Genomic DNA, 22467 nt, shown 5'->3' with positions numbered 1-22467 from the left:
ACCAACAAATGGAAGACCTCTCTCTCTCTCTCTCTCTCTAACCCTTTCAAATGCATAAAATCTTAAAAAAAAAAAAAAAAAAAAAAGATCGAGGCCGGTGTTGTGGCGTAGTGGGTAAAGCCGCCACCTTCAGTGCTGGCATCCCATATGGGCACCATTTCGAGTCCTCGACTGCTCCACTTCCGATCCAGCTCTCTGCTACAGCCTGGGAAAGCAGTAGAAGATGGCCCAAGTCCTTGGGCCCTGGGAAACCCAGAAGAATCTCCTGGCTCCTGACTTCGGATCAGTGCAGCTCCAGCCACTGCAGCCAATTGGGGAGTGAATCATCAGATGAAAGACCTCTCTCTCTCTCTCTCTCTCTCTGCCTCTCCTCTCTGTGTAACTCTTTCAAGTAAATAAATAAATCTTTAAAAAAAAAAAATCTAAACATGACTGTGCTTTCCTGTGGTTCCCACATAATAAAATCTAGTTATTCCTGAAATATGTATTAAGTTTATTATCTCACAGGTCTGTATTAATGAAGACATTCTCCATTTTTAAAAATTTTACAATGTATTTGTTACCTTTTTTATTAGAAAGCAATTACTGTTTTTTGTTAAAGATTATATTTATTTATTTATTTGAGAGGCAGTGTTACAGAGAGGGAAAGGCAGAGAGAGAAAGATCTTCTATCTGCTGGCTCACTCCCCAAATTGCCACAACGGCCAGAGCTGGGCTAATCCAAAGCCAGGAGCCAGGAGCTTCTTCTGGGTTTCCCATGTGGGTGCAGGGGCCCAAGTACTTGGGCCATCTTCCACTGCTTTTCCAGGCCATAGCAGAGAGCTGGATCAGAAGAGAAGCAGCTGGGACACAATGCTGGCACCACAAGCAGAGGCTGAGCCTACCACACCACAGCACCAGCCCCTTGTTACCTTTATAATGTCCCTTCATAAGGCAGCATGGCTGTCAATCCAGATACCTGGACTTTAATCCCATCCCTACTCCTAGAGTGTTAAAGGCCCTATAACTATACATCTGGGTAATTTCAGGAATGTTATTTAATTCCTCGTAACCTCCCTACCTATACCTATAAAACAGAAACCGCAGATTACATCATTGTGTTGCTAAGAGGAACAGATTAGTGGAGCAAGATAATACACAGACAGCCAATTCCATGTCCCTGAAACATTGTTAGGGACCCTATCACAAACTAATTTGTAGATAACATTCATGTACATGCAGCAATTGATAGTGAGACAGGCAATGGGCAGTACATAAAATGTAATCTACTTAGGCTCCACAAAGATATTTTTTTCAACTCTCACTGTGTCATTCTACATTCTATCTTTATGGCATTACATTAACAAACTTGCTATTACATCATTTCGACTCAATTCAGAAAAGGAAGAATCTGGTGGAAGAACACAGCAGAGTCTTACTGGAGAAGTTTCTCTGCAACAATAACTAAACAAACTACCGAACAGCTAATTCCAGGCAATTCTGGGTAGAGGCACTTGGCTGAAATAAACATAAAACTTTTTCAGAGTACTTAAATTCTGTAGCTCCATGGAAAGAACAAAAGGATCCAAACAGAAAAAGCAAGTAAGATGAAAATCAGAGCTCTGTCCAGGATGCTCTTGATCTCATTAATTTAAAAGGAAAAATTCTATTGTCCCCCAACTCTCTGAAGTCTCTTTTTCTCCTACTGGGGAAAAGATATTAAATTAACAGTACATGTAGCTTCATTTACAAAGTCACTTAAAATTACATTTGGTTGGAATTTTAAACTCTATCTGAAAACACAATTATAGTATGCCTTATAAAGCAGTGACCCTGGGCAAGAAATATGAAATGGAATGATCACTTCCCCTATAAACTTCACAAAGTCGACTTGGAGCCGAAATAACAAAATTCCTATGAAAAATTAAAAACCTATAAGGTAGTACAAATCCATAAAAACTGTCATTAATGACAATAATACAGCTTACCAGTTACAGGAATTTGAAGCCCAGAAATCACAAAAAGTATATTTTTTTGACAATGTAATGAATTTTACCTATTTCTTTTACTAACATATCTTTCAAAATACAATGCTTATGGTAGATTTCCTCAGCATATCCTGAGCTCTGCTTCTACTCAACGCACCCTGCCAATGCACCTGGGAAAGCAACAGAAGACAGCCCAAGTGTGTGGATCCCTGCCACCCACAGGGGAGACCCAGACGTGGAGCTCCTGGCTCCTGGCTTTGGCCTGGCCCAGCCCTGGCTGTTATGGCCATTTGCGGAGGGAAATGCATACTGCATACTTCTCCCACTCTTTTCCTTTTCTCCCCTCTCCCTTTATTGCTGTCTTCCAAATAAATAAATAAGTCCTTTCAAAAAAGAAAAACCATAAATAATGTATAAAGTCTACAATAGCCCTAAAATTTAAATGTGAATATAGTTCAAGAATTTCTGCTCTTCTCACATGCCAAAATTAACTCAATCTCCTATTTTCCTCACCTCTAGTTTGTTTTAATCACTTCCCAGAGACTGTCAAAGAATGAAATATCTCCATCCTAAGAGGGATCAAATTTAACTGTATATCTAGAACTCTAGTCTGCTGGTATTTAACCAGAGGGATACTTCAAAATTTTATGGAGGGGGTCAGTGCTGTGGCATAGTGAGTAAAACTGCAGCCTGCACTGCCGGCATCCCATATGGACGCCGGTTCAAGTCCTGGCTGCTCCACTTCTCGATGTAGCTCTCTCCTATGGTCTGGGAAAGCAATAGAAGATGCCCCAAGTGCTTGAGCCCTGCACCCTCATGAGAGACCTGGAAGAAGCCCCTGGCTCCTGGCTTCGGACTGGCTCAGCTCCAGCCGTTGTGAACATTTGGGGAGCGAACCAGCAGATGAAGACTTCCCTCTCTCTCTCTCTCTCTCTGCCTCTGTCTCTAACTCTACCTTTCAAACAAATTTTTAAAAAAAGTTTATGGAAAATGGAATTAAAAGAAAAGTTTATTTTGGTGTAAAAAGTGGTGAGGGGCGGTGCTGTGACATAGCAGGTAAAGCTTCCACCTGCAGTGCCAGCATCCCACATAGGTGCCGGTTCAAGTCCCGGCTGTTCCACTTCTGATCCAGCTCTCTGCTATGGCCTGGGAAAGCAGTAGAAGGTGGCCCAAGTCCTTGGGCCCTTGCACTCATGTGGGAGACCTGGAGGAAGTTCCTGGCCCCGGGCTTCAGATCAGCGCAGCTCCAGCTATTGGCCAATTGGGGAGTGAAAAAGCGGATGGAAGACCTCTTTTTCTCTCTCTCTACCTCTTCTCTCTCTGTGTAACTCTGACTTTCAAATAAATAAATAAATCCTAAAAGAAAAAAATGCTGAAATCCACGCACACAGGAGTCTTCAAAGTATTCATGGAAAATACACATTATAGAAAATTTATGCATGAATTTCAAAAATTTTTGAACCAAAATGAACTTGTTTTAATTCCATTTTTCCAATGACATTTCAAAGTACCCTTATATTGCTTTTTTCTTATCCTAAGTAGTCTCTAGGACTAAAGGAGAAGAAAGGAAATCGTAGAAAACATGTGTTGAGGTCAGTGTGGTGGCACAGTGAGTTAAGTTATTACTTGCAAGGCCAGCATCCTATATCAAAGTGCCAATTCAAGTACCAGCCACTCCACTTCCAATTCAGCTTCCTGCTAATGTGCCTGAAAAAGCAGCAGATGATGGTCTAAGTACTTGTCCCTTGCCACCCAAGCGGGAGACCTAGATGAAGTTTCAGCTCCTGCCTTGGGCTGGCCCAGTCTCAGCTGTGGCAAGCGTTTGGGGAGTATATCAGTAGATGGAAAATCTCTGTCTTTCCCTCTCTTCCTGTCACTCTGCCTTTCAAATAAATAAATATTTTTTAAAAAGAAAAGAAAAAAAGATTTATTTATTTGAGAGGAAGGGAGGGAGAGAGGGACAGAGGGACAGAGAGAGGGAGAGAGAGAGAGAAATCTTCCATCCCTTGGTTCACTCCACAAATGGCTAATGGCCAGGGCTGGGCCAGGCCAAAGCCAGGAGCTTCTAACATGTTTCCTATGTGGTTAGCAGAGGCCCAAGTACTTGGGCCATCTTCCACTGCTTTTCCAGACCACAGCAGGGAGCTGGATCAGAAGTAGTGTGGCCAGGACTTGAGTCAGTACCTATAAGGGATTCTGGCATTACAGGCAGTGTGGCCAGGACTTGAGTCAGTACCTATAAGGGATTCTGGCATTACAGGCAGCAGCTTAACTTGCTACACCACAATGTCGGCCCCATAAGTAAATCATTAAAAAAATTATTTTTCATTAATGATCATAAAACAGTGGAGGCACTTTTACCCAGCTTGCATCTAGCCAAGTGACAGAACTGAAGTTCTTATTCCCTGTATGAAGCCTACTGACTAAAGCCCAGGGCACACTGACTTCCCAGTGCCAGTTGGCCATCAACTGCATTCATTCCCAAACCTGCTCATGCCCCTGTAAGAGTGAATTATAAACTGATGACAGAGTAGAAAAGAAAGAACTGTTGTCTCTATGAACACCACATAAGTGTCTTAGAAAAATATAGTAAAGATGAGTTGCCTTTCAAAACTGTCAGGAAATAAGCCACTGACAAAAAACAATGATAAAAGACCGAAGGAATATATTTTGTTAAAATCTAGAATTTTGCACTCATCAACTGATTTTATAACTGCCTGAAGTTTTTATCTCATTTAAAAAAAATTAAAACTGCAAATTTTACATGACTCATTATTAAGTTCATGTCAAAAAAGATGAACACCTCTAATTGACAAATACAAGCTCAGAGAAAAGGACTCTGACGCTGAACTGCATCAAAAGATTAAGGAGAGGGGCTGGTACCGTGGCTCACTTGGTTAATCCTCCGCCTGTGACACCAGCATCCCATATGGGCTCCGGGTTCTAGTCCCGGTTGCTCCTCTTCCAGTCCAGCTCTCTGTTGTGGCCTGGGAAGGGAAGGCAGTGGAGGATGATCCAGGTGCTTGGGCCCCTGCACCAGCATGGGAGACCAGGAGGAAGCACCTGGCTCCTGGCTTTGGATCGTAGCAGCCATTTGGGGAGTGAACCAAAGGAAGGAAGACCTTTCTCTCTGTCTCTCTCTCTCTCACTGACTACAACTCTACCTATCAAAAAAAAAAAAAAAAAAAAGGTTAAGGAGAAGGGACAGCACTGTGGTACAGTGAGTTAAACATCCCATTTGGGCACTGATTTGAGTCCCGGCTGCTCCACTTCCAACCCAGCTCCCTGCTAAAGTGCCTGGGAAAGCAGTGGAAAACAGCACAAATACTTGGGCCTCTGCACCCACGTAGGAGATTTAGATGGAGTTCCTGGCTCCTGGCTTTGGCTTAGCCCAGCCCAGGCTACTGTAGCCATTTGAGGAGTGAACCAGTAGACAAAAGGTTTCTCTCTCTCTCTGTAACTGCCTTTCAAGTAAATAAACCTTTTAAAAAAATTGAAGGAAAATGAAAATCTGTATATTTTCAATTAAAATAAAATATTGAAGATATGCATGTATGTATACTTTTTCAGTTACCTACTTTAAACAATTTTTCAATTAGCTATTTTTTCCCAACAAGCATGGTGTAAGACAGCATCAATTGTAATTGATAGCATTCTTTTTCAAATTAAAAAGGTCAAAAGAAAAAGCATTACTCATGCAAACCAAAATTACTATACCTTTTCCTTTTGAATCCATGAAGAAAAGATCAAGAAAGAAAGAATAGCACGAAATCAGTTCAAGAGTTCAGAGAAAAGGCAGATAAAATTCCAAGACTTTAGTTGACAAGCTTTAGTTATGTATGGAAATGATATTAAATTTATTTAACTGATATCCCTAGCATCTTTTATTATATTCAGGTACTGGTTATAGGAAACAATAAAATATATATTACTCAAATTACACCACAGCAAGTAAATCCATATTTAAGTGAGATAGAAACAAAAACAATATCCACAAGATGATCTACTATACTATACTAACAACCAAAAATATGAAAAACTAAGGATTGTAGGATAGAGAAACATCTTGATTAAGATTTGAACTTTTAAGATCCTGTATAAATCAAGATACACAAAAAATGCCATTTAACTAATTTCATAAGAATAGGCAATATACTATATTTTAGAAGCTTATATTGATTATTATTTTAATGAACCGGGCCTCTCTTTCATAAAGAATCCAATGGTACTTAAACAAGTATAGTTTCTCCTGTTACATTGTCTCCTATGAGCAACACAGAAATTTAAAAGAAACCAGATCTAACCCAGACCTCTAATCTAGACACTTCACAGTGTTATTATTCTGCCATTTGTTTCTGGGCTTTCAAGCATCTTTTAATCCATTTGTTAAAATGCATCATCTAAACATCTGCTTCCTACAAACAATGAGTAAAATTTACTAACTGCTCCATTAAAACCCAAAGCACAACCAGAATATTATGATTCTTTCTAAAAATGTTCACTTTGGCATACTTTGCTTTCCATGAGTCTGTAATTCGAGATTATTTCATCATATCCATAAGCAAGCTGCTGAGGCCTAAAAAAATCAGGAAGCAAGTCCAAGGAAATTAAGGAGGCAGCATCAAAAGATAATGTAGTCTTCTCCTGTTAGTTTGTAAAGTGTTCATTTAAATTTGTTTGCAGTAAACTTACATGGGTTTGATTATAAGTAGGTACTTTTTTTTTTTTTTGATAGGCAGAGTGGACAGTGAGAGAGAGAGAGAGAGAGAGACAGAGAGAAAGGTCTTCCTTCGCCGTTGATTCACCCTCCAATGGCCACCGCAGCTGATGTGCTGCGGCCGGCACACCTCGCTGATCCGAAGGCAGGAGCCAGGTGCTTCTCCTGGTCTCCCATGCGGGTGCAGGGCCCAAGCACTTGGGCCATCCTCCACTGCCTTCCCGGGCCACAGCAGAGAGCTGGCCTGAAAGAGGGGTAACCAGGACAGAATCCGGTGCCCCAACCAGGACTAGAACCTGGTGTGCCAGGGCCGCAGGCGGAGGATTAGCCTATTGAGCCACAGCGCCAGCCGGTACATGTTCTTATAATCTACTGATAAGGAAGGGGAGTTAAAGAAAGAGTTGAAAAAAATAAGCGCTGGTAGTAAATGAGAACAACCAATCAACATGAACTCTGACAGGACAGAAACACACACATCATGTTGTGCCTCAATTCACCTTGGGTCTTTTATTCTTTTCTTCATTTCCTGGAATTTGCTTCCTTTTCTGTAGGATAGGATTGCTCAGAATCATGGAAATGCACTGATTTAGGACCTACTGTTCCTTGATTCTGTTCAAATAACTTAATATCTCTGATCCTAAGTCACCTCATATATCAAATCAGGGAACTAAGCTAAAAAAAAAACTTTTTAAGATCCTTTCCCAAAACTCTATCAATGTAATACCAATCAATTATGCCCATGCAGGAAAACAAGCATTCTTGACACATGATAGGACAGCAGGCTCATCAAACTTTCCTAAAGGGTACTCAGACAATGCACATCAAAAGTTATTAATGTTCCTGTCCTGACCCAAGCAACTTCACCTTTAGGAATCTGTCTGAAGAAAATAATCATGTGCCCCAAAATGCACTAACAAAGATATTCACTCATCATATTAATGTTTCTTTAGAAAAAAAACCTAAATATCTTATAGCAGGAAATGGTAAAGTAAATTATGGCAAATCCATTTAAAATAATACTATGTAGCCATTAAAAACTAATAATGGGTACCAGTGGTGCAGCAGCTTAAGCCACCACCTGCAATGTTAGCATCCCAGATTGGAGCATTGTTTTCAGTCCTGGTTGCTCTGCTTCCAGTCCAGCTCCCTGCTAACATGCCTGGGAGAACAGCTCAAGATGGCCCACACACATGAGAGACCTGGATGGAGTACCAGGCTCCCGGCTTTGCATTGGCCCAGGGTGTGTGGCCATTTGGGGAGTGAGTCAGTGAATGGAAGATCTCTTTCTCTATTTCTCCCTCTCTCTATGGTGATCTGCCTTTCAAATAAGTACAATAAATCTTTTTTTTTAAAAAAAGAACACATTTTTTAAAAATACAAAATGATATTATAGACAAACATAAGTAATTACATGGAATGATGTTTATTATAATGAAAAATAGGCTATAAATTAACATGATCCCATGTGGGGATATATACAGGTACAGAAAAAAGACTAAAAGGCTACACAGAAATGTTAGGGATTATACTTGAATGGATGACAGAAATTGGTATTTGATATCTCTGACCTTTTTCTCATCCACATTTTCTACTATGAATACATACCAATTATATGGTCAGAAAAAAAAAAAAAACATTATTTAAAGTCTCAATTCTAAGTTCCTTGAGGAATATTATATCTTTGTTACCATTCTTCTGGTCCCCAAACAAGAAATCTCTATTATTTAAATCAATCACCTTTGAAAAGATCAGATGTTACAAACAAATCATAAATAAATCTTTTAGCATAACAGAAAATTTATAAACAGAACATAAAATAATTTAAAAATAATGGGAAATAACTATATATACCACTCATATGGTAACTAAAGATGCAAGGCTCCAAACAGCCTGCACTGGGGTTCTGTTATGAAAAGCTTCTCAAGTAATCTTTCTAAAATATTCTCTACACTATTGTCAGGAACTGCATTTAAAAAAGATGAAGTGTTAAGATCCAGAAGATAACACAGAAACTGGTGGAAAATCATTTTCTACAAATTTTTAATGAAGAAACAGAACAAAACACTCTGCTCATATACTGAACTCAAAAAGGAAGGATTGGCCGGCACCGCGGCTCACTTGGCTAATCCTCCGCCTGCGGCACCGGCATCCTGAGTTCTAGTCCCAGTTGGGGCGCTGGATTCTGTCCTGGTTGCTCCTCTTCCGATCCAGCTCTCTGCTGTGGCCCGGGAAGGGAAGGCAGTGGAGGATGGCCCAAGTGCTTGGGCCCTGCACTCGCATGGGAGACCAGGAGGAAGTGCCTGGCTCCTGGCTTCAGACTGGTGCAGCCCACTGACTGTAGCAGCCATTTTGGGGGATGAACCAATGGAAAAGAAAGACCTTTCTCTCTCTCTCTCTCTCACTGTCTAACTCTGCCTGTCAAAAAAAAAAATTTAAAAAAAGGAAGGATTAACAAAACTAGTTAGTCTCAGGCAAGAAAAAAATGAAAAAAAATACTTTCTACTATACAAATAAAAACTACTTATCTTCTTTGCCAAGAAAATAATGGGATTGTGGGCTAAAACACTTTCAGTCCAGAAGGGTTTACAATAGAAATGAAAAGTAGTTTACTGTCTGTGAGAGGTCCTGAAAACTACAGCATCTGCCCACGGAACCCCTTTCCCTGCAGCTATTCTAGAAAACCCATCACTGGGAGGTGCCTGGAAAGGCTCAATCACCCAGCCACCGCCGCCACCACCACCAACAAGGAAGCGGACAAGATGACAACCCAAGGTTCTTTTCAACTTTATTCTTTTTACATCTAGGGCCGCAGAGAGTTAATACATATGATGGCTACTAAATTCATAAAGATGAAAATAAACTTGCAGTGAGCAGCAAAAAGAAACTGTGAGTCCAGTAACTTTTAGCTATAAATATTCTGATGGCTACTTTTCAAGTTTTTTTAGTTTAAGACAACAAAGCTCACTATGTAAAGTGTGATTAAAAGACATTCCAAAACCTACTTACTACCTAAAAACAAGAAAGTAATTAGAAAATTTACCAAATATTAAAGCCAATCCATGAGATGTTCCCACCGCTATGAGACTGGACACTGCCTGAAAACAAAAGGAAGATGATATTTTCAGACATTACATCGAGGATCTTGAAATAATCAGAGTTGAATTTGTTGGTCTTCCTTCCTCTCTGCACCAGATGACATACCAACTATTATAAATATGGAGAATTTCATCTAGGAAGCAAAACGGGAAATGAAACTCAGGACATTATATTTCTGAGAATCCCTCAAATTTACTGGAAGGGAAATACTATCAAAATATCATATGTTCAACATTATAGGCCAAAACATGCCAGTCAGCTTCCTCTGAAGCAACTCAAAAAAAAAACAAGGCCCGGACAAAGTAGAAGGCACTCATTGTACCCAGCTAAGAGCCTCTAACAAGAGGTGGGAAGGGAAGAGAATGCTCTTCTCCAGTTTATCCGCAGGAGCCAACAGGCACCAGAAACGCTCAAAACTCAGCCCATTTCCTCACCAAATGACTGACTAATAAGAAAGCTGCAGGAGGCAGCTGGAGGCAGAACAGAAAAGCGAGCATTAGTGTGCTTTCAATATCCCCGTTCTCTACAGTCACACCACAGATTTACTACTTGGCAGGCTTGGCAATGCACCCCAGAACTGTTCTATATACAATTTACCACAAAGTGATTTTACTGAATGCTGTTTCCCATCCTCTGTAACAGAAGGGAGGCCAAATCACAGAAGGAGCAAATTTACTTGGGCAGGATGGTCCCACATACAAATAAACCCAGAAAAGGCTAATCATTATTCCATCATCTTTTTCTCAAACAAAAGCCTAAAGAGAAACAATTTAAAAAGAAAACACTCAACATGGACAAATTTCAAGCTCAATTGCTGGCAGTAAAATTACTTACGAATTTATTAACATAATTTATGTAATAACTTTGAACATCATAAAAATAAATCTAAGAAAACCCAATCAAATAAAAACGCTTACCTCTAAGAGGTTAAAATATACTTACAATTGCTGTAGGCAAGCCAGCATCTACTTTGTCCTAAGTGAGATTTAAGGGAAAAAAAAAAAAGTATTGGAAAAGATCATCTCATTTTAAAATAAAGTGGAATAAGACTCTTTGATCCACATCAACTCAGACAAGAGGTGAAACCTTCATTTTTGCTCCCAACTAAGAGAAATTATAAAAGTTGTACATATCAACAAAATACAAGGAGCACGAAAATGGATCATTTAATTTTCCTAACTGTAACAGATACTTCAGGAAGGGTACTGATTATAAATGCAAATGTAAAAGAAAACAAGAAAGGAAAGAAGTTCCACTCTCTACAATGTGACTAAACCATATGAACTACGTGGCCAAAATGGCAGGCACACATAAAGATCTGAGGAAAAGGAAACATGTGCTAAAGACATTCCAGTGCTAGGTAGGAGCTTCTTCCACGGCAGGTTATCCAATAACCCCGAGATAAAACTCCAGCAGGGCACATTAAGGCAATGTAAGAGTATTTATTTAACGCTTAACTAGCCTTAAATAACAATAACAGCCTGCAGTGATATAGCACGCTAGCAACAAAGAGCTTTCACATACATTGCGGAGTATTCATTAAAAATGTCACAGAAAATAGAATTAAAAGACAAATTTACTTCAGTGCAAAATATTTTGAGATCCGCACATAGCTGTTTCATAATACTCATTTCTATGAACTTTCTGAAGTCCCCTTCCTTACACGCATGTCCGAGTTAAAGAGAAAGAGGAAGAGACAGAGATCTTCCACTGGTTCAGGCCACAGATGGCCACAACAGCCAGGGGTGGGCCAAGCCAAAACCAGGAGCCAGGAGCTTCTTCCAGGTCTCCCACATGGGTAGCAGGGGCCCAAGCACTTGGGTCATCTTTTGCTGCTTTTCCCAGGCCATTAACAGGCAGCTGGATCTAAAGTAGAGCAGGTGGGACACAAACCAGTGCCCATACGGGATAACAGTGTTGCAGGCGGCAGCCTTACTCGCTAAACCACAACACCAGTTCACTTACTTATCTTTTTTTTTTTCTTTTTTTTTGACAGGCAGAGTGGACAGTGAGAGAGAGAGACAGAGAGAAAGGTCTTCCTTTTGCCATTGGTTCACCCTCCAATGGCCGCCGCAGCTGGTGCGCCTGGCAGGAGCCAGGTACTTATGCTGGTCTCCCATGGGGTGCAGGACCCAAGAACTTGGGCCATCCTCCACTGCACTCCCTGGCCACAGCAGAGAGCTGGCCTGGAAGAGGAGCAACTGGGACAGAATCCAGTGCCCCGACCGAGACTAGAACCCGGTGTGCCGGCGCTGCAAGGCGGAGGATTAGCCTATTGAACCGCGGCGCTGGCCTCACTTACTTATCTTTTAATTCTACTTTTCCATGAACTTTTTGAAGTACCGTCATATATTACACTATTTGATTCTCAAACATGGAGAAATAAGACAGGCAGCATTTGATTTTCCAGATCAATAAAACAGAAATTCTGAAGAGCTTAACCAACTCGCCCAAGGTTACTCAGCAATGTCTCAAACTTTGAACTTCCAGCTCGCAGGCCTGTTATATCACTCCTATACATCTTCTTTCCTATGTCCCTGTCAATGTGGTCTGTTATAGTCACTAAGTAGGCAAGATCTATTTATCCAGTTTTACAGAGATTCCCAGGGAATAACTTAAACTTACACTGCAGTGCACAAAAAATGTGAAAGAACAATTACCAAGGCAGATACTATATCCAATGTTCTGGATAGAAGCATATACTCAACTTTGTGTGTGTATGTGTGTGTGTGCACGCGTGCACCCGCATGTAAAGCATACCTAATATAGTGCTTGGCAATTAAGCGGCATGCAATAAATATTTGATAATGATTGATTTGTGCCTTGGACAGGGAAAAAGAGGAATAAGACAGCAGATGAAGAACATAAACTATATTCAAAATGAACCAGAATAATGAAATCAGGAGTCACCTGACTTCAAAAGCTAAAAAACCACAGATGTGGGAAGTATTTTAGAGATTACAGAATTTTAGTACTGGTGTTGCAGAATCTTAGGGTAGTGCTTCTCAAAAACCAGACTGCATTACAAAGACCAGGATGCCTGTTAAAATGCAAATCCCTACCCTACACTACTAAAGATTCCAATCAGTAGGTCTGCAGTCATTCCCAAGAATCTGTATTTTTACCAACACCCCAGGGGATTCTCATGCATTGGACACGTTTTGGAAAAAAAAAAAAAAACATTGTGCTAAGGTACCTCTAGTATCTGAAGGTTGGTCATAAAAATAAAAAAGATGCTTAAGAAGTTCATTCAAATTAATTTAAAATATAGCCACATGTCATATTACTTTGAAAAGGATCCTAAAATTAAACAATGTGGTTCACAACTCTAAAAATTTCATCTCTCCTAAATGTTTTCCATGCATGGCCTCCAAGTTGTGTTGATCAAGGTTCTAAGCATCCCCAATAACATAGCTAGTCACATGGCTGAAGGCACTATTGAACAACTGTTCGGGAGAAAGACCCAAAAATGTAACTAGCTTTACATGTTAATAAACCAACCATCACAGAGAAGCATGCAACTTAAATTGAGCTGGTAATCCAAAATTAGGAAGGCACCATATGATGACTGTCACAGGAAAAGCAGTTTTCATTTTAACATACCAAAGGAGCTCAGCCATAGCAATGAAATAAGAACAGAATGCAAACACTCTGGGATTTATTAGAATTTTCCCCTCCTCTGCATGAGGGAGGAGAAACCCTTTTAAATAACAGATTTATCTAATCATTGTTCAGTGTCTGAGTTTTAGTTCAGTCTCCATTATTCAAAATATTTTTAAAACTACACAGGTGGGTCAAATGACTGTTCTGGTTCATCTTGATTTTGAAAGGAATGAATTTCATCACCTACATAAGGATTAAATTCAGAAAACGTCATGGAAATATAATCCTCAACAGGTGGTTCCCATTCTAACAAATATGAGTTACTCTCCACCTAAAAGAGGAAGGACAATTGCCCGGGTTTCCTCCATTGCTTGACCATCTTTCTATTTAAATTGACTTCATGATATATGAGCTGGGTCAGGATACACCAGTTGTCCACAGTGACTTTTTCCTTTGGTATCTGCAACAACAGCTTTCTTGGATAAGCTTGAAAGCTGCAATGCAATTGTGGTGTCATAATGCCACTGCTATATCAATCACTTGCCCTTCTGGAAAAGCAAAACCTTTCTTTCTTGTACAGACTGAGTATGTAAAATACAAATTAAACTCCATGAAAAAAACATAAAAACACACCAGATTTCTGAGGTATGAACCTGTCATTATGACTGCTGTTATTATTACACACAAGATCTATACATTGAACTCAAACAACTAGAATTAAAAGACTACATAAAACTAGGAGCCTTGAGATCAAGGGAAAAGTCTGATCAGTGTCCGTTCTCTTCAAGGACTATTAAATTTTTTTTTTACATTAACCCAGTGCTCATAATCATTTTCAAAAAAGGCCACAGATACTTCATTCCAGCCATTATATACTAGCCACACTCACCAATACCACCTTCATTTCACAACAAAGAGACTGTAGAGCTGGGAGCCAGAAACCCCGATTTTGAGTAATTGCTCTGCTACCTCCTTAACAGAATGATGTAAGACAAGTTAAGATCACCTCTCTGAGCCTATCTTCTCCTTTGTAAAATAAGATATGGCTTTACCTACTGCAAAGCTGTAAGAATGAATGAAAAAAAGGACATGAAAAATACTTTCATAAATTACAGAAAAATCACTCCATTGTAAGAGATTCTGATCAATCATTTCTCATATAAAAAGACTAAAATAACAAGCACTCTACCCCAACCAAATACACAAGATGGCAACTGAACTGAAAAGGAACTTAAAGAAAAGGCAGATAGTGTTTCTTTTAGGCTTGCTGCCATATTTCATCTAGGCACACCCGAGACTCTGAGCAGACCTTTATTTTCATGGCTGCACTAATTTCTATGTCAAGATGTGTAGCCCTGTCTTATGAGTCAAAAATAATCACACAAAACCCATGAAAGCCAGATTCTATTTTTCTTAAGCCTCGGGCCAAGGGAAGAGCTGTGCTTTGTTTTATGCTCATTCCTACTTCATTATGCCATTGCAGGTTATAAAGCTGGGGGGAAGAATAAAATACTTACAGCTGCAGACACTATCTGGGCAGAAATTCCCTTCAAAAGGGAATGTCGCATAACAGATCCATGGAGTGAAAAAGAATCAGGTAATTTTTTCTTCCTAAAAAAGGAAAATGTTTAAAAACATATTTAAAAAATGAGAAGGCAGGGTTCCAATTATTTGAAAGAAGAAAACACATAAATATAAGAAAAGCAGAAAAAGACACTATATGTAATTAGTTGGCTTTTTTTTTTTAATTTAATTTATTTTTTGACAGGCAGAGTGGATAGTGAGAGTGAGAGAGAGAGAGAGAGAGAGAGAGAGACAGAGAGAAAGGTCTTCCTTCGCCGTTGGTTCACCCTCCAATGGCCGCTGCGGCCGGCTCATTGCGCTGATCCGAAGCCAGGAGCCAGGTGCTTCTCCTGGTCTCCCATGCGGGTGCAGGGCCCAAGCACTTGGGCCATCCTCCACTGCCTTCCCGGGCCATAGCAGAGAGCTGGCCTGGAAGAGGGGCAACCGGGATAGAATCCGGCACCCCAACTGGGACTAGAACCCGGTGTGCCGGCGCCGCAAGGCGGAGGATTAGCCTATTAAGCCACGGCACCGGCCTAGTTGGCTGTGTTTTAAAATGGGTATAAAGAAGCTAAGACTCCCATACTAAGATGCTGCACTAAACCCAACTTAAACCTTATAGAAGCACAAGTGGGAAAATGAGTAAAATCACCACTCCTTTTTCACTGATGCACACTATTCCTTGCCTAACTTAAGTAATACAGCTATAGGTTCTGCTGCTCTCTGGAAGGTTGCCTACAGAACACTCCTCCTCCCTACATGTTTGCATTACCTCCACCTGCCTTCCTACTCCTGTCCACTTGCTGTCCATGACCTCCCTCATTTCTCAACTATCTTCTCAAGTCTCCTACTCACTACTCCCTCTGTTGCTCCTACCAATGCTTCCTTTCACTTACTTATCATCATACAAAAAATAATTTTTAAACCTTACTATGCATTATTGAACACCTACTCCATAGACTATAAAAATGCTCTGGGGATACAAAAATAAGGAAGTCATAATTCCCATTGTCAAGGATCTCAGAGCCTGTCTAGAAGGACTTATAAGTAACTGTTAAAGGACAGTTGCCAGACTAAAAATACAAATCAAGTACTATATATATGCAAATGCAGAAGTGTTCGATCTTGTTTATTTGGGGGATGTCAGGAGTAGCTATAGAAAAGAGAAGGTTCCATATTAGGCCTTGATGGATGACCGCAAGTCTGTCAGGCAAAAAGTACAAGCAGAGCCTGAAGATGTAAAGGCGCACACACAAAAGGCATGGACTGGGGGACCAAGAGGTTAGGTCAAAGTGGTAAGCAGGATCCAGACCGATGCCACACAAACAAATTCTGACTTCATCACATAGGCTACAAGACAACTTTTAGGCCAGTGGTGACCAAATCATCAAAAACATTTAAGTTATCTATTTGTAAGACACAGGATTGAGTAACTTAACATAACTAGCAATGGCTCCTGTCACACAAGAGATGACAACCTAAAGAAGACAGCACTGATACAGGCAAAATTTAAGAGGAACAATACACAGATAACTTTATCAATGTTAAAGTTACACATGAATTCAATAAAGTGCTTATATTATGGTTCCTCCATTTCTCTTTCCTTTTCATGTTCTCTCCAAGAATTTGGAAGGCGAAAAGCAGCCAAAAGTGAAGTTATTTAGGGTTAGAAGTCTTTTTCCCAAATCTTTAATCATCTTTGTGATTCTCCTCTGAACCCACTCCAAGAGAATGAAGGAATGCAGGAGCTGACCTTGGGCAGGGAGTGCAGGGAACAAAAGGGTGCTGAGGTAAATCGAGCTCCATGTTTGCACCACACACACTATGCCAGGTTTGATTTCTGCTCCCTCAAGGCTATACTGCTTCTGGGAGTCCCTGACTATTCTGACAGATTCTTATTAGGGGTTCAGAAGACTGTATTCATGGCATCTATCTTTTCATCTTCTCCCTCAACAGTGTCAAAATCTTTAGGATCTATTAAGCACATTATTTCTATACAAGTAGACCTTCTACTTCGCAAGCAAACTGCAACAGATCATGTTGTACTAAAGAGATATTCACATTTTAAATATCAAATATCACAACCAAACACAACTGTGATTTACATGAATACTTTTATTTATTTATTTTATGTATTTATTTGGAAGACAGAAAAAATCAGTATCTTCCATATATTGGTTCACTCCCCAAATGCCTCAAACAGTTAGGGCTGAGCTAGGCTGAAATCTGGAATCCAGAACTCAACCCAAGTCTTTCACACGGGTATCAGGTATCCAAGTACTTAAGCCATTACTTGTTGCCTCCCAGAGTATGCATAACCAGAAAGCCGGAATTGGGAGAAGAGGTGGGACACAAACCCAAGCACTCCGATATGGGATACAGGAGTCCCAGCAGCATCATAACAGCTACCCTGAAAGTCCACCCCAAAAATACTTACCTTTTTAAGTTGGTCCTGTCACCACTATCTGAGCTTGCCACAGATGAAGTATCATAGGAGTGAGAATCAATAGCATCGATGTTTAACAATGTAGGATCCTCAAGAACAAAAGAATCATCTTCATCATCAGTCTAAATTGGAAGAAGACAGATCAACAAATTCTAAATACTCTATGAGACAAGTCAGATAGGCATTAATAGGTTTCTCCAAAGAACTCAATTGCTTATTTCTGCTTCTCACCTCTATCCTGTACTTTCTTGCTGACAAGAGATGCAAAGTACAGAATTAAATTTCAACTCTAGACAGGTATTCCTCTCTTCAAAGATTTCCCTCCCAAATTTCCCACTTGTTTCAAGAAGAAATAAGAGCAGTTATACAGATTATTGTTGGTTACAGAATATTTCTTAAAACTCAAACCTGTATATATGCTTTACTAGGTAACAACTGGCTTATCAGAAGTAAACAAGTATCACCTGATTCTACAAGTAGTTTGTGAGAAACAAGACAAGGAAGCAGATGAAAGGCATTCTGGGTAGGAAATGTGTGAACACAGTGATTTCATACTATGGACTGTACGCAGAGAAAAGTTGTCTAGAGTGACTGAAGCATATGAGTAGAATCGGGAGATAACCCTGGAAAGGTAAGCTGGGATCCAAATTGTGAAAGGCCTTATATTCCATTACATTAAATGGCAGCAGGGCCCATGTCAACCTAGTCCACTCCTGTATTCCTAGTGCCCTGTATGATGCTTAATACATAACAGGACTCACTCATTTAATGGAATAGTATACTATATGTAGTAGGCAGTGGGAGTGCCTGAACTTTTTTAAAAATGAAGGGACATGATATAAATCATGTTTAAGAAAGATATATGGGGGGTCTGGTGCTGTGGCATAGCGGGTAAAGCCACCACAAGCAGTGCCAGCATCCCATATGGGCACTGGTTTAAGTGCTGGCTGCTCCACTTCCTGTCCAGCTCTCTGCTATGGCCTAGGAGGGCAGTAAAAGACGGCCCAGGCCCTTGGGCCCCTGCACCCGCGTGGGAGACCTGGAAGAAGCTCCTGCCTCCTGGCTTCAAATCAGCGCAGCTCTGGTCGTTGCGGCCAACTGAGGAATGAACCAGCGGATGGAAGACCTCTGTCTCTCTCTCTCTCTCTCTTTTTACCTCTCCTTCTCTCTGTGTGTAACTCTGACTTTCAAGTAAAATAAATAAATCTTTAAAAAAAAAAAAAAGAAAGAAAGAAAAATATATGGCGGGCTGGCACTGTGCCGTAAAACTGCCGCCTGCAGTGCAGGCATCCCATATGGACACTGGTTCAAGACCTGGCTGCTCCACTTCCGATCCAGCTCTCGGCTATGTCCTGGAAAAGCAGAAGATGGCCCAAGTCCTTGGGCCCCTGCACCCACATGGGAAGACCCGGAAGAAGCTCCTGGCTCCTGGTTTCAGATCAGCACAGCTCTGGCCATTGCAGCCACTTGGGGAGTGTACCAGCAGAAGGAAGACCTCTCTCTCTCTCTCTCCCTCTGCCTCTCCTTCTCTCTCTGTGTAACTCTGACTTTCAAATAAATAAATAAATCTTTAAAAAAAAAAAAAAAGACATATGAGACAGTGTAAAGGAAAGATGAGGGCAGAGGAAGAGACTGAGGCAGAAAGATTATGAAAAACCAATGAGAGGGCTATGTCCAGGAAAGAGGCAATTCCAGCCTAGGAATGCAGCAGAAGAAATCAAGAGAGGCGGCCGGCGCCGTAGCTTAACAGGCTAATCCTCCGCCTTGCGGCGCCGGCACACCGGGTTCTAGTCCCAGTTGGGGTGCCGGATTCTATCCCGGTTGCCCCTCTTCCAGGCCAGCTCTCTGCTATGGCCCGGGAAGGCAGTGGAGGATGGCCCAAGTGCTTGGGCCCTGCACCCGCATGGGAGACCAGGGGAAGCACCTGGCTCCTGGCTTCGGATCAGCGCGATGCGCCGGCCGCAGCGGCCATTGGAGGGTGAACCAACGGCAAAGGAAGACCTTTCTCTCTGTCTCTCTCTCTCACTATCCACTCTGCCTGTCAAAAAAAAAAAAAAAAAAAAAAAAGAAATCAAGAGAGGGAATGATGACAGAAACATTCCTGAGACAACATCAAAAGCCCCTGGTTAACCATTTAAATGGGGGTGGGGGGGAGTGGAGGTAAGGAAGACGTTAAAGAAGATTCCACCGTTTCTAGCTTGATTAACTAGGCCAAAAGTGATACTATTCAGGTAAGAAAGCAAATAGCAGACGAAGCAGGATGAGGAACTTGGTTTTGCACAAGCTGTTTCTGAGTGACAGACATTAAAAAAGAATGTTCTGATCCTAGAGCACCCCTTTTTCCTTACAATTTCCAATCAGTATTCTTGAGAAGGTAATCTATATTTACCATATCTACTTTCTCTATTCATTACAAGCTTCAGCCCTTGCCAAAGTATGAGCCAGATTCACTGGCCTATTTTCAATTTGCATGATGTTGTCTCCTATACATCACTGAACCCTGCTGACCACTGTCTACCTCTTGAAATGATCTCTGGTTTCGAGCACATCTCTCTTTCCTGGTTCTCCTCCACCTTATGTGGCCTTATGTTCTCTAGCTTCTCCTCAGCACAATTTTAATTGCTGCTGTTCCCCAGGATTATATTCTTAGCTCTCTTCCTATTTCATGTACTTCCCTATCCATACTCAAGGCTTTAAGTACTAAATTGCTAAATATTTCAAACGTGTGTCTTCAGCATCAATGTTTCTCTTGAGGTCCAAGAGTCTGTACTTAGAACTACTTCTCAGTTATCTCTGAAGATGTAAGTCAACTAAGAACAGGGAGAGGACTGGCAAGGAGAAATTATGTTGAGAGTTGTAAAAGATTAGAACAATTGGGCTGGTGCTGCAGCATAGTGGGTAAGGCTGACACCTGCAATGCTGGCATCCTATATGGGTGCTAATTCGAGACCCAACTGCTCCCCTTCCAATCCAGCTCCCTGCTGGTGCACCTGGGAAGACAATGGAAGATGGTCCAAGTGCTTGGGCCCCTGCACCCATGTGGGAGACCTGCAGGAAGCTCCAGGTTCCTGGCTTCAGACTGGCACAGCCCTGGCTGTTGTGGCCATTTGGGGAGTGAAACAGCTTCCTCCAGGTCTCCCATGTGGGTGAAGGACCCAAGCACTTGGGCCAGCCTCCACTGCTTTCCCAAGCACATTTGCAGGGAGATGGATCAGAAGTGAAGCAGCCAGGAATCAAACTGGCACCCCTATAGGATGCTGGTGCTGAAGGCAGCGGCTTAACCCACTACACCACAGCACTGTCCCCTCAAGAATGATTTTAAAACTAATGCTACACTAAAAGATACCAATTTTCCCCAAACTTATGTGTAAAATCTAGACAACCCTATCAAATTTCAGCTGATTTGTGTGTGTGTATGTAAATGATAAACTGAGTCTAAAACATATAGAAAAGCAGAAGATTAAGAGCAAGCAATGCAATCTTGAAAAACAAACAACAATGCTAGAAGATCTGAAACTACCAGATATCGAGAGCTAGTGCAAAGGTTCAACCACTAGATTATGGTATTGGGGCACCTATGGACAGAGTAATAGAATCAGAACCACAAACATACAATCACCTGATTTATAACAAAGGCGGCATGCAGGTAACATACTCCTTTCAGTGAATGCTGCTGGCTCATGCTTCACACAAGCACACGTACACTCACACACACACACGAAATTCCAGATGAATTACAGATCTAAAAGTGAAAGGCAATACAATAAAGATTTAAGAAAAAATGTGATATCATCATGAATTTGAAACTAGAAAAATTTTGTTAAGTAAGACACACAAAAAACTAAGCATAATGGAAAAACACAATAAGCTAAACTATATTTAAGAACTTCTGCTCAACAGAATCAACAGAAACCATTAGTAGAGTGAAAAGACTATTTACAGAGTAAAAGAGGATATCAGCAAAAATATATTTAATAAAGGACTTGTGTATATAAAGAACTCCTATAAAACACATTTAACAAAAAAAAACTTAACAGAATTAAGAGGGCTAAAGATATGAAAATGCAACTCCCAAGAAAAATATCCAAATAGCTGAAATATATGTCAAAGTACTCAACCTCAGCAGTCTTAAGGTAAATTCAAATCAAAACTATGATATGATATCACTACACACCTGTGAGAATGAGAGGCCAAAATGAAGAAGACAGAAAAATTCAAAAGTTGACAGTAATACAGTAAACAGAACTCTCCTATTGCTGCTGGAATTATATATCAACATAACTACTTGGAAAACTGAGGCAGTATTTACTAAAAGGGAATATAACTTGTTCCATATGATGACCCACCAATTCTACTCCTAAGTATATGCCCAACAGAAATGCATGTGTGTGTGTGTACCAAAAGACACAAATAAGAATATTCACAGCAGCACTCTTAACAGTAGCCAGAAACTGGAAACTACAAAAATGCCTATCAGCAGAATGAATAAATAATGATATATTCATAAAGAATTCCATACAGCTGGGGCCAGCACTGTGGCATAGCGGGTAGAGCCACCGCCTGCAGTGCCGGCATTCCATACAGGTGCCAGTTCAAGTCCCGGCAGCTCCACTTCCAATCCAGCTCTCTGCTGTAGCCTAGGAAAGTGGCAAAAGATGGCCCAAGTCATTGGGCCCCTGTACCTGCGTGGGAGACCTGGAAGACGCCCCTGGCTTCGAGTCAGTGCAACTCCAGCCATTACGGCCATTTGGGGAGTGAACCAGCAGATGGAAGACCTCTCTCTCTCTCTCTCTCTGTCTGCCTCTGCCTTTCAAATAAATAAATAAATCTTTTTAAGAAAATTCTTTACAGCAATAAGAATGAACAATGAATAACAAAAACACAAATAAAACTAAACATATAATATTGAGAGAAGTAAGTCAGATACACAAGGGCACACACTGTATAATTCCATCTATATAAAGTTCAAAGTAGGCAAACTCACCAATGATGGTTCGAGTTAGGACAGTAATTACACTGCAACTGGGTAAGAAAGGGGCATGAGAGGAACCTTAAGTAATGTTTTCTTTCTTCAT

The 22467-nt window shown here is 40.8% G+C and overlaps 1 protein-coding gene across 2 annotated transcripts in view; it reads right to left on the bottom strand.

The window, feature by feature from the left end:
- The window catches only part of VPS8 (VPS8 subunit of CORVET complex), a 258685-nt gene that overhangs the window by 213023 nt on the left and 23195 nt on the right, over positions 1 to 22467 (bottom strand). For both annotated transcript variants that reach the window (XM_062210810.1, XM_062210812.1), the window contains exons 4-7: positions 17384 to 17514; positions 14901 to 14994; positions 10723 to 10755; positions 9725 to 9779 (exon numbers count right to left, since the gene is read on the bottom strand). In XM_062210810.1, coding sequence (XP_062066794.1) covers positions 9725 to 9779; positions 10723 to 10755; positions 14901 to 14994; positions 17384 to 17514 — 313 coding nt within the window. The remainder of the gene's footprint in view (positions 1 to 9724; positions 9780 to 10722; positions 10756 to 14900; positions 14995 to 17383; positions 17515 to 22467) is intronic.

This window comes from Lepus europaeus, chromosome 2, assembly GCF_033115175.1.
Source record: "Lepus europaeus isolate LE1 chromosome 2, mLepTim1.pri, whole genome shotgun sequence".
NCBI lineage: Eukaryota > Metazoa > Chordata > Mammalia > Lagomorpha > Leporidae > Lepus > Lepus europaeus.
The sequence above is the reverse complement of the archived record's forward strand: the minus strand, read 5'-3'. Positions and strand labels throughout refer to the sequence as shown.